Genomic DNA, 13315 nt, shown 5'->3' on the forward strand with positions numbered 1-13315 from the left:
ATTTCTTTGGGTGCATGTGGTTTTCAGTCCCAGTGTCTTGAGGATACGTATAATCCAGACTCCCTATTTACATTACATTGGTTTTCACCAACACAAGAACTACAAATGCTTTCTGCTCCACTCCTGTTGCCTGTGTAGAAATCCTTGGCAGACCAGGGAGACTGTAAAGTCATGGGAAGAATTTTCCGACTCAGTGTCAGATCCTTCTGCCTGAATGGGAAACTTCTGTGAGGGAAGACAAGGCACTGGCCTGAGCCATCAGATGCTGACCCACGTGCATCCACAGCAAAAACACAGTAGCCACTGTAAAAAAACTTCCTTATTGACCCCGCCCAGTATCTGCCATTCCAATAAAACCGTTCCTAGCTCCCAAGGCTGCCTGAACAGACAACACCAAGAAGCACACTTCAAAGACCTTCTAAGTCCCACCCTCACTGGCAGGGAAGAAACAGAAGCACCGAATGTGAGCAGCAGAAACAAAAGGTGGTGGTTCCCGGCCACCTTCCCCATGTCCTTCTGCCAGAGGGCGGGGAGAGTAAGTCCTGGCTTGATCGAGGTGGCCTCAAAATTAATAGGGCAGGAAGGAAAAGCTTGTCGGTGTTTCTAAGGTCATCCCCGAGGCACTTGCATGAACATTTCCTTTAAGCTTTCTTTTAAAAACCCTGTTTCCACAGAAGTAGCCTCTCACCGTAAGGGCCAGGAGGCATCTCATCTCTGTGCAGGGCCAAGCCCGGAACCTGGCACATAGTGGATTCCTTACATAAATTTACTGGACTGGCTGCAATTACAGAGTCGCTTAGTATCTTTAAGGCCCCTTAAAATAGGAATTTGAATACCTCCTCTGGATACAGGTGCTGTCGCCTTGTATTGTGGGTTGAATTGTGTCCACCTAAAAGATATGTTCAAGTCCTGACCCCCAGTACCTATGAACGTGACCTTATTTGGAAATACAGATCATCCTCGACTTTCAATGGGGTTACGAGAATATCATTAAGTAGAAATGCACTTAATACGCCAAACCTACTGAACATCAGAGCTTAGCCTCGCCTACCTTAAACGTGCTCAGAACACCTACTTCAGCCTACAGTTGGGCAAGATCACCTCACACACAGCCTATGTTATAATGAAGTGTTGAAAAGCTAATTCATGTAACATACTGAATACTGTACTGAGAGTGAAAAGAGAGTGGTGGTCCAGGAATGGAATGGTGGTCAGTGTTATCTTGCTCACCCTTGTGGTTGCTGGGCTGACTGGGAGCTGCGGCCACTGCCGCTGCCCCGGCATCACAAGAGAAGATCTACCGCCCATCACTAGCCTGGGAAAAGATCAAAATTCAAAATCTGAAGTACGTTTTTTTACTGAATTTATATCACTTTGCCACCGTTGTAAAGTCGAAAAATTGTAAGTCGAACCATCAACTACTATGTTGTAAGTCTGTAGATCCTTTGCAGATGTAATCAAGTTAGGACGAGGTTGTACTGGGTTAGGGTGGGCCCTAATCCAATGACTGGTGGTGTCTTTATAATATAAGGGAAATTTAGGCACACAGACACACAGGGAGAACGCCATGGGATGACAGAGGCAGAGATCGGAGAGATGCAAGCCAAGGAACATGGAGGAGTGCCAGCAACACCAGAAAATAAGAGAAAGGCAGAGAACAGACTCTCCCCCAGGGACTTGAGAGGGAACATGGTGCTGCCGGACACCTTGATTCTGGACTTCTAGCCCCCAGAACTGCAAGAGGATAAATTTCTTCTGTTTAAAGCCACCCCATTTGTGACAGTCTGTTACTGCAGCCTAGGAAACTTATACACCCTGAATTATTTCCAACCCGCCAACCTCCAGCTATGACCGTACCCACCCCTCTCTTCCTCCTCTGCACTGCTCCCAGTTCAGGGTAATGTGAGCCACCTTGACAACCGTGCAACCACCCTTGACCTTTCACCAACACCATCTGGGAAAGGTCAGAGTCCCCATTCCCCGTCTGGGTCAAAGTGACACAAGGTGACCTTTACTTGGTGGTGGACTCTGCCCCTTGCCCTGCCAACTGAGAAGAGCCAAGGAGTGTCTGAGGCAATGCACAAGGTGTTAGGAAATACAGAGAAGATGTGGGGAGGGGGTGGAAAGTAGGTGGAAATTAGGAGAGTCAGCAGAAAGGGAGAGAGAAAAGGAGAAAGTTCAGAACAGAGCCTGCAGGTCAAGGGCACAGACAAGAGGCAAAGGAAGTAGCCCATCTCCCCTGCTCCCCATGGCCAGCCACATGCCTCCCCCACTCGCCTGACGCCTGTTGGAACTTTCTACTCCAACAGCCTGCCAAGCAGGTTAACACCCGGAGAGCAGTCTACCCACACAGCTGTTGCACTTTGAGCTTCCCCAAAGAGAAAGCCAACCCGATTCCGTCCAGAAGCTGGGCTTTATTTGTTTTGCATTTTCAATACCTGGAACTTGAAGGGGCCAAGTCAACATCAAGTGGCCAAAGAGTTGTCTGGGCAGATGAATGGGGCCCAAGGTTCCACACGTTGCCTCACCTGTGCCCGCTTAAGGAGAAGAGTCACCTGGGGTCCCGGGGCATCGGGGCAGGCGCATCCCAGTCTCAATCCCCTACCACACTCACAGCTCACATGGCAGTACCAATGTGCCTCAAGTGGAGAGAGCAGGAGACTGACGGCAGTCGCCGGGGAAGCAAGTGGCCACTAAATCTCACCTCCACTTCTATAAAACCATCAGAAACAAAGCATCTTCCAGCAGTGGCAGCGGCAGCGATGATCGATAATACAGATCTAGTTGGTCAGAGACCACACCAAGACCTTGTACCACAATCTTCCTGGGCTCTGGCACTCACACTCAAAGCCAGTCTACAAAATAAAGCCAGCCTCACAGGACAGGTGCAGCACTGGAAAGGCAGCCTGACATCTTGTTGAGAACCTGGGCTGGGCTAGAAACCCAGCTCCACTATCTGCAAACTGCACACCATTCAGCTGGCCAACAAGGATTTATCGAGCACCTGCTATGTGCTCTCTGAGGCCTCATCTGCAAAAATGGGGTGACAATACCCGCCTTAACAGAGCTCATCCGAGGATGGAACACGATGGCAAACTTAAGATGCCCCGCACAATGTGGGGTATAAAAAAAGAGCCACTATGAAGGAGAGATTAGAATTATTACAGTCCTATCTTCCAAATCAGCTTGAGACCCAAGGTCCACAACAGATTTCTGTACCATCCACTAGAACGTCAGCCCCACGAGCACAGACAGGGGTGTCATCTGTGCTGTTCCCCACCGTGCTCACAGCACCTACAACGGTGCCTGCCACATGGTAGGCACTCAAATGTTTGTTATACGAATGAAAAAACTGCTGGCTATCCAAGGCAGAAGCATCAAAACTGCCATGACACACTGAACATCCTGGCGATGAAAGGACAGAATATGAGGTTGTAAACAAGCAGTCCTGCCCCCCCCCCCAGCCAGGAACAAAAGGCCCTGGTGCCCAGTGGTTCCCTCCCAGTGAAGCCAAATTAGAAAGGGAGCCCAGCACTGCACTGCCTCAGGAGAAGCATGCTGGCTGCTCTGGGAGAAACCAGGTAAAGATGAGTGCTGCCTTCACTGTATTCATAAGATGAGGGCCAGAAACACATATCAAAATCTAGAGGTGGCGCCACTTCAGGCAGGATTCATGGCAAGTCATCTACTTTAACCTCCTTCTCCTTTACCCATTTCCATTTCAGGTTCAAACACACCTGGCGAGTGTCCTGGAACACATAACACAACATGGTGCCCCCTGGAACCCCCTGGTACATCACCCACCCGGGGGCCCTTCCGCCGTGGCTGCTGGCTGTCACTCCAACTCTAGATCTGCCCCAGATTAAACCTTACCAAACCCCAACCCTGGATACTTCACTGGAAAGGCCTTTACCGTATCCATCCCTGCTGGCTGTGCCCCACATGCCACTCCCAACCTGGGGCCATTAAGACCCACTCAGATGTATCCCATGTGAAAAAGGCTTTATGACAGAGGGACAGTATACAGGCTGGTCCACTGCCTTCCTCGAGTGTGTGACTGGAGGACCAGACGCTTGAGCCTCTCTGAGCTCCAGGTCCGCCATTCCTGAAAATGGGCATGTATATTATAGCAAAGTGCCTCCCAAAGGGTTGGTGCAGGGGACTCCAGGTAAGAACACGAGAACGGCCCCTGAACGATTCCTTTTTACAAGTGCAGTACAAACGCTGTTCCCAGGAACTCTAGTCTTCTCCTTCTCACCCGTGTAAGAATGGACAGAAGTACAAGCTAGAAAACCATGCCAAGCAAGAGGCAGCCCTGCAAAGCAGTAGTCGTCCCATTTTTCTCAAGTGATTAACAGGTCCAAGAAAGGCTGGGGTGCGATTTACAAGGGCCACAGCCAAGAGAGATTTATAGGCGTATGGCCTTCCATGGTTTTCGGAGACTGTGCACAACCCTCCTTTGGCTGCGGATCTCAGCAGCAAGTAATTTTCTAATTGATTCATTAGCACTCCAATCAACTACTGCTTTAGACACAAAGGGCCCTGCTCGGGTCTGAATGCCTGAGCCAGGGATGCTGAGCTGAAAGGAACACTCCGGCTCCCCGGTGAGCTCAGCCCAGGGGCACGGAGACAGCCCCACAGAGAGACCCTCTGAAAAGCACACCAACACCGAAAATGACTCAGAGCCTGGAAACAGAAACAGAGCCTACACAGCTTCTTAAATGTTACTTTTCGCAATGAGAATTTTCTGACTGGAACATGATTATGCAAAAATGCTAAGTGAAAGAGGAGGAAAAGAGCCTGAAAGGAAATACTCCCCCAAAAAGTTAGCACAAAGTTAGTCTTGGTGGTGGAAAGACAGGTAACTTTTTCTTCCTTCTCCTTTTCAAAATGAGCATGTACGGGACACATCATTTCTCCAGTTCTCTCAGGTGTAAAACCACAACAATGATGCCCGATTCCCAGGGTTACTGTCAGGATGAAATCAGATCATGCATGAAATAACCAGAACCCAAGAGCTGTGGGCGCAGGACAGAGCACCAGGCTTCCCCACCAGCTCTGCGACTCGTGAGCCCACCTGCCACTCTCGGGCCAAGAACCAAAGTGATGCTCAGGGAGGTTACAAATTACTCCTGTCACTTGTGAACTGTTGAAGCTACAAATGCTAAAGTTCACAGATCTCAAGAGCAATGCTGTAATAATTTAAATATAAATTAAGCTTTAAAAACAGTCTTCCTTCATTGTTCCATACTCCTTTGGCATGTGGGATATGCACGTAAGACAGGGTTCCTCAACGGACCAGGGCATTAGGAAGGAATCTCCAGCAGATACCCTAAGGGAATGATCAGAAGCTGTGCTGGACCCTCGTGGGATTGGGGACCTGCTTGCTGCCTGTACATCCAGCTGTACAGAAGTCCTCAAACAAAACATGGCATTTTGGAAGGACTCCTGACTCAACCCAGCCTGGATGAGCACGCTCCTCTACCCAGCCAGCCACCCACTCACCCATCCACCCAATCTATCTATCCACCCACCCATCCATCCAAACATCAAGTTTATTCTCCATAAGGAACTCCGGGTAAGCCAAGCAGTGGGAACTCCCAGCAAACTAACAGTCTTCCTTATTATGAAAGACAAAACACATCAAGTAGCCTCAGTCTGCACAGCCTTGGGCTAGACAGGGCTCAAGGTACATAAAAGGACCAAAGGCCTAGAGACGCGACTTTGCTCATCAAAGCCCAAAGCTTCAGAACTAGCAAAGGACGCCTTAGGAAGCCTGAAGGGAACTGATTCAAGCCCTAGTTCCCCTAGCAAGGAATTAACTTGTTACCCTATGAAGTGACATCCTCCAGAAAAGCCAAATGGGTCCAAATTTCTTGGCTGGTAAGCAAGGTGGCTTCTTCAAGTGACACAGTGAAAAGAAGTCAAACTTCCACAAAACATCCCTAGGGAACCTTTGTCAGAAACTGTCCCACCAGGTCTCCCCCACTTCCTATGAGGCTCCATTTCTTCTCCAAACCCTTTCCCCCCTTCCCCTCACCTCCCACTCTCTAGAGTAGAAAGTCACCCATGTCGTGTCTTACTATGGCAACGTTAACACAACAAGGCAAACATAAAATGTGGGTGGCTACCATCTGATGAGTCTCATCTCGCTAGGATCCGTAGCAGGAAGCAGCTGCATTTCACTCCTCTTTTTTACCATCCAAGCATCTACCATGATCAGCATTGTACTCACTACTATTATTACTATTAACAGAAATGTGCGAACAGTATAACTGCTCTGAATTTCAATACGGAGGTAAATTCTTTGTCAATTTTTCCTACTCTAAAACGGAAGATGGGGACTTCCCTGGTGGTGCAGTGGTTAAGAATCCGCCTGGGACTTCCCTGGTAGTGCGGTGGTTAACAATCCTCCTGCCAATACAGGAGACACAGGTTCAATCCCTGGTCTGGGAAGATCCCACATGCCACGTGTGCCACAACTACTGAGCCTGCGCTCTAGAGCCCGCGAGCCACAACTACTGAAGCCCGCACGCCACAACTACTGAGCCTGTGCTCTAGAGCCCACGAGCCACAACTACTGAGCTGGCGCACCACAACTACTGAAGCTCGCGTGCTTAGAGCCCGTGCTCTGCAAAAAGAGAAGCCACTGCAATGAGAAGCCCGCACATCGCAATGAAGAGGAGTCCCTGCTCGCCACAACTAGAGAAAGCCCACACACAGCAACGAGGACCCAACACAGCCAAAAATAAATCAATTAATTTTTAAAAATAAATAAATAAGGGCTTCCCTGGTGGCAAAGTGGTTGAGAGTCCGCCTGCCAATGCAGGGGACATGGGTTCATGCCCTGGTCGGGGAAGATCTCACATGCCGCGGAGCGGCTGAGCCCGTGAGCCATGGCCACTGGGCCTGCGCGTCCGGAGCCTGTGCTCCGCAGCGGGAGAGGCCACAACAATGAGAGACCCGCGTACCACACTAAATAAATAAATAAATAAATAAATAAATAAATAAATAAATAAATAAAATTAAAAAATGGAACAGAGGATGGCTAATGGTAGAAGAACCTCAACGAAACCCATGAGGCTCAACCAGGACCCCCCAGAGCAGAGCACAAAACTCATCCACCCGCACAAAACATAAGCAGACTCTGAGGGGCACTCTCTGAATGGCAAATCCTAGAACTGCAGGAGAAACTTGAGATTTGGGTGAGAGTGAGGAGCTGACCCTCAGGAGACCCAGGTTTTGCTGGCGGCCCTGCAGGTAATGCATCCCCAGGTGGTCGACCATCCCATGTGGCCCTTGGTTTCCTCATCTGTAAGGAATCCACTAAGGTTCCCCCCACACGCCCGCAATGGTGAAGGCAGTTCTCCGAGGGCTTCGACCAACTTTGGAGCGGAATACACATTTTATTTTATCTATTTTGCATCTAATGAGACCTCGGCCCTCTAATTAGAACAGGGCAGATCCATTCCTTCCTTTGTGAGAGGAAGAACTCTGGGCCAAAATCTAAGCCAAAGTGGGAAAGATGCAGGGCACCTTTACTTTTACATCCTAAAGGTCCCAGAAATCTTCAGCTCAAGCCACCCCTCCCCCCCCACTTCACCCCGTGACTTACACACACACACACAGAACTAGCCCAATCCCAGAGGCTTCAACCTTGAAGACCTCTCCTTTTAGCTGTTCTGAGATGCTTCCACCTGTAAAGGCCCTGTGTACTTGCTACACTCGCCACCACCACCACCCCAAGCCAAGAAGATCTCTCCCCATAGGAAAACTAGAGTTTGGAGGATCCAAGTGAACTATACGCAGAGTCGGAACCCAATTCCAACCACCCTCTCCCAGGCTCCATGGAAGTCAACAAAAATGGGCAGGGTCCTGACGCTGCCCCCAAGGTATGGGCTGACCCCCATTCTCCCCTACGCTGCAGCTCAAAGACAAAGGAGGTGGCACTCAACAAACCCTTATTGAAATGTATTGAATTAGATGAAATTACAGATAAAAACTAGACAAAACCCTAAAGCCACATTCTACACTGAGAAGCCAGTCTGAGGTACAGCAGAGCAGAGAGACTTGGCCAAGATGCTTTTTCCATCCACGGAAATGGACCGAGGGACCCAAGGGGCCGAGGATGCTGAGGTTAATTCCTGTGTTTTACAGACAGGAGACTGTGCTGCAGAGGGGACCAGAAGATGAGCTGGACCCTGTGCCTCGGCTGTAGGTGGCAGACCATGTCCCCTCCCAAGAACACTGGTGCGTCCCAACGCCAGGCCAGGCTGGCCAGCAAGGGGTGAATCTCCCATCCCACTGCCCCCAGCCCCATCCTCTGAACCCAGAAAGCTGAAGCCCGCAGCCAGTGCGTCCTGCTGTCCGTGGATACCCCTGGTCTTACAAGAGGGCACGTCCCTTTGCCATCTGCAGTGTAGGTGCACCTCCTAATCCCCCAAACTCCCGCCCATCAAGAATCACATTCTGGCCCAACCTTTCCCATGCACCTGCCACACACATGGGTGGGCAGCCCATCAAGGGCACGGTACAGTGTGGGGCAAGTCCTTGCCTGAGATCCCAGAGCCCTGAAGATAGACACACTCTCGCCTCTCTGGTCCTCTGCTTCTGCATCTATGAAGTGGAAGCAGTGATCCTCCAAACTGTCCACTGGGCCTTTAACCCACAGACCTCTCTTCAGAGAGCTCACGACTGCGATGGGAAGAGGGAGTAAGTCACATAAAATTCCCTCACAAATCCCAGGAACCCTCAACCTCTCCAGAAGGGAAAAAATTCGGAGAAGCGAGAAACCCAGGAAGCCACCAATTGGCAATACCTCAGAACCTGGGCATAGGCTAACATAGAACTCTGCATGTTCTGTGTTTAGGAAGGTCTGGACTTCTGAACACGCCATCCACACGTACCATTTATCGGGCCCATGGATTTCCGGGTAATTACAGGCAAGAGGAAAAGGGGACAAACAGAGCAGACCCCTCAGAGAAAGGCGGGCTGAGAAATGTGAATGCCTCTTGCCTTTCCAAGCCAGAAAACCCCTCCCTGTCCTCAATATAAAGTCCCTCTAAAAGTAAGGGGCAAGGTAGGCAGAAGCCCCTCACACACCCGGAGCCCCTCACGCCAGGACAGTGATCTGAGCTGCCCCTTCTCCCAAATGCGGCAATCCAACCAACATGTGCCGAGTGAATGAATGAAACCAGGTATTCCGTTCTGCGCCTCTCTGCTCCAGGCACGGGGCCGGGTCCACAGCAGACACGCAGTTAATGTGCTGAACTGAACCAAATTTCTGGACAACATCCAGCTGAAGGTAAATAAAAGAGAAGGGCATCAAGTGTAGAAATTGCAATGGGAGTCTCCCCCTACTTTAAACAGCCCCCCCCCCACCAAATCTAAGGAGGATTCTTGGCAAACTAAAGTTCTCCTAAAATCCTCCTAAAAAGTCAGTCCCTCTCAGGGCACTAAAAAACAGGATTCAGTTTACACGGTGGTGTTTCAAGAAGGCAGCTATTGTGTGCAGAAAGCGAACCTGAGTGCACACCCTTTTACCCACACCCCCCTCTTTGTGTGAGGGACACAGTCCCATGTTAGCGCTCCTGGAACCCAGCTCCCTCTCCTCTGCCCACCCGGCCTGGCCAGACCCCCATTAATGCACTGCTCGAGCCATCAACACTGTTGTTTTGGAATGTGCCAGTAATTCTAGTGGCAGGAACAGCAAGCTTTAAGCTCAGCAGAGAAACCAGCTGGAGAGGCAGCCTCATGAAATAATGAAATGCCAAACCAACCCCTACATCTTCTCCAGTCTTTCAGGTCACCTACCAGATTAGAAGGCCTGTTGCCACGGCAACCATATCTTGCAAGTGCTGGCTGAACTTCCCCATAATTTTTAACCCTTTAACTAGCTTGGAGAGGGTGGTGTGCGGGTGAACCCAAATGGCGGGAGAGTTGGCCTGCTCTAGGCTGCGCTTTTACAAATTAAAGCAAGAAAAGAGAAAAACAGCAGAGGGAGTGCAAGGGGTGCGGGTGCGGGGCGAAGGTCCCCAGTTAAGCCAACAGACAAACCGTGGAAAGGAAGCGCGGCACACATCCACCTTTCCTGTCCACCTGCACGCCACAAAACCGTCGCGATGCGGTCGCGCAGCAAACTTTTCACGCACCTGGCAAATCATCCAAAGCGCAGGAGCCGAAAATTAGATGGGAATAAACAAAGGCAAGATGGGCCTCCGCCTGCCCCTCCCGGCCAGGCTCCGCGGCCTCACCGGCAGACAACTGCGGGCCTTCTGGGGTAGGCAGAAGGCGGCCAGGAGCCAGGCGGATGGGGACAGATGGCCGGGCAAGCACTGGCACTTTCCAGTTGTCTGATAGGCGCCTGCTGCCAAACAAGCCCTCCCCAGCCCCCAACCCCACACACAGCTTGGGGGTGCAGTGCGGGCTCTGAGGGACACAGACGCCAGGCCAAGCGCCAGGGCTCAGGGGAGCAGGCTTCTCCCGCCCTGACACCCACATCTGCAAGCCCTGCGAGGTGCGCCCGGGGGCCCCCCTGAACTGCCCCGTACTCCCTCTCCATTTCGCAGGAAGTCTTCCTCCCCGCCAACCACTCAGCCCTCTCTGTCCTCAGAGACCAGAGTTCCTGGGGTCTTCAAGGATGTATCTTTAAAACGACTTTCCTCGGCCTATCAGATTTGACGGGGACACTGAATAACACCACCCAGAGGCAGAAAAACGCTGGCCATGGCTTCACCACTGCGGGTGAAGCCCCTCAGCTCACACCTCACCTTCTTGGGGTCAGGGGGGAGTTGGGGGAGCAAATGGGCCTCCTGGTGGGACCAGAGGCTCCTGACTGACTGGCCTAGGGACGGACCAGCGGGAGGCCTGTGTGGCTCCCCAAAGGACCAAGCAAAGGCCTCTGGGAAGGAGGGGAGGCATAAAGGAGAGGCAATTTAGAAGAAAGAGATGTCAAAGAGGACAGGAGGAGGGGAGGAAAGGAAGCAGGCAGCCAGGGAGCGAGGAAGGTTCAGGGGCAAACGGGGCTCCAGAGAAAGCCCTGGCAGTGGTGGCAGGGGGGCAGCCCACCAGCATCTCCCCAGACAGCCCGGCACGGTGCCTCCCCCCACGCCCCCGGCAGCAGGCCCCTGATAAACGAGGCCGCTGGGCCGCACACAGCTCACAGCCCTGCTCCCAACAGAGGGCTCGGGATCCACTGAGAGTGGGGCAGGGGGACGTAGGGCAGGATGGGCCATGCTTCGGTAAGGTTGGGGGGAAAGATAGAGGGTGCTGACACTATTAGCAGAAAAAAAGGAGCAACTTCAACCCCGCACACCCCTCCACACCCTGCTGCCTGGCTGGCCTGGCCACCTCCACCTCTCACCCGTGCAGGGGGACACCTGGGAGGAAGGCCAGTCCAGCGAATTATAGTCCTAATGTTCTCTCTGCCAAGTAATTAACGAGACGTACCACAAACGGCCCGGCGCCCGGAGAGGAGTGATGACTTTTATTAGCATGTTCACGGGTCACCCAGCCCTTCTGCATGCCGAGAGGTCAGTCGGGTTAAAGAGGAGCCGAGGAGGGGCCGTGGGGTGGGGGTGGGGGTGGGCCCTGCCCTTGGGGAGAGGGAGGGCGCAGCTTCAACTGGAGTATTAGCCTCAGGCTGCACGCTTAACAGGCACCTATCTGGGCACCATGTTACACATGCGACACTGATAAAAGCAGCTGGGGAGGGACCCTCAAGGAAGGACCCTCCACAGCCAAGGCCGGTGGGCAACCAGCGCTTACAGGGGACCTCCTGTACCATCCAGGCATGGGACAGTCCTTATCTTAGGGTCTCCTTCCCTAACCTACTCGAGGGCAGGGCTGTGACCGTACCTTTATATCCCTCTGTAGCATCTAGGACAGGGCAGGAGCTCCAAGAACATTTGCAAGGTAAAAAAGAATCTGCTTTTTCCATTTTAACCCACCAGATGGGAAGGCTGCCACCAAGCTTATGCATTGTTTGGTCTCATTTATACAAATCCTTTGGTTCATTCAACAAATCCTTATTGGGCACTTATTATGTGCCGGGCACAGTGCATTCAAAAATGAAGACTCACACACCTGTCTGCCCTCAAGGAGCACCTCTTATCTGACAGCTCACCGTCGTGCTCTGACAGCTCGCCACTCCCGCCTCGTGCACGGTAGGCCCTCAGTATACAATGGATACCCTGAACTCTTGGATTCTCATTATGTGTGCCCCTAAGGTCTGGCCAGCACGCCAAGCTCGGGTGGAGAGGAAAACAATGGCAGAGTCTCAGGGCTTCTGTGCACATCCCAGTCCCACTGCTAACCAACCAGAAGCTTCATAAGCAATTCTACAACTGCTAAACTAAAGCCCCAATTTTTTAGGGAGTGCAGCTGGGGGCTCACTGCAGGGCAGAGAGAGCACCAGCAAAAGAGACAAGCCTGGCTCCCAGCCACAAAGGCTAACCTGCTGTGTGACAGGAGAATAGGGACAGGTGGACTTTGACCCTCTGGGCCTCGGTTTCCCCTGCTGGTAAACCGAGGAGGTTGTCCAGTCTGATCTCTAAAGACATCCTAATAAACAACAACAGTAGAACAGTACCATCCGAGCTGGACAGGGCTCCGGGAACAAAGGATGCAGGAGGAGGATTCCAAGCAGAGCCGGCATCCTACTGGTACGTCCCCACCCATGTGCTCAACGACACAGGGAAACTCTACCCACGGCTCTGAATAATAATAGAAGTAACATTTAGGTAAGGTTGGGCATTAAACTAAACCTCACTTAAGAGGCAGAGTTGTTGGCATTTGGGAGTAGGAAACAGGCCTGGGAACGTACTTGATACCTACCACAGAGTAAAGCGGATCACAGCCAGCTCTTGACTCAAGAGCATCTTCGGCCCCTGCCACACTTTTCCCTCTTGCCAACTGCAGATACTTCGAGGGTGCCCAGCCAAAGCGTAGGGGCTGGAGGTCAGTTCTGGAAGCTACGCTTTCAGAAGAACACTGGCAAGCCAGAAGCCAGGCGAGATGTCTTCCAAAACACAACAGGAGCTATTTTAAATGGAAACCCATTGGTGGAGGCGGAGGAGTTTTATGGGAAGAACAGAGAACATGAATGAGTTGCTATAATTAACCCCTTGAAAGAGCTGTCATAAGGAAGAGGAAGTCTTTCCACTTGATGGTGGTAATACCAAGAATACAGACTTCTAACCATTCTAACCATCTAAAACTGAAATGTGCTGTCCTGTCAGGTAATGAGTTCCCCGTCACTGGAGGCGAAGCAGAGGCTGTAGAGGAAACCTGAGCCAAAGAGACTCTCATATTCAGA

General features: G+C 51.6%; 1 protein-coding gene across 8 annotated transcripts in view; it reads right to left on the reverse strand.

Moving 5' to 3' along the window:
• Positions 1-13315, reverse strand: part of SSBP3 (single stranded DNA binding protein 3) — a 164725-nt gene that overhangs the window by 106774 nt on the left and 44636 nt on the right. For 2 of the 8 annotated variants that reach the window (XM_067726257.1, XM_067726258.1), the window contains exon 2: positions 1231-1315. The exons of the other annotated variants lie outside the window; for them this stretch is intronic. In XM_067726257.1, coding sequence (XP_067582358.1) covers positions 1231-1315 — 85 coding nt within the window. The remainder of the gene's footprint in view (positions 1-1230; positions 1316-13315) is intronic. 8 annotated transcript variants of the gene reach the window in all.

Source organism: Pseudorca crassidens, chromosome 2, assembly GCF_039906515.1.
Source record: "Pseudorca crassidens isolate mPseCra1 chromosome 2, mPseCra1.hap1, whole genome shotgun sequence".
Taxonomy (NCBI): Eukaryota; Metazoa; Chordata; class Mammalia; order Artiodactyla; family Delphinidae; genus Pseudorca; species Pseudorca crassidens.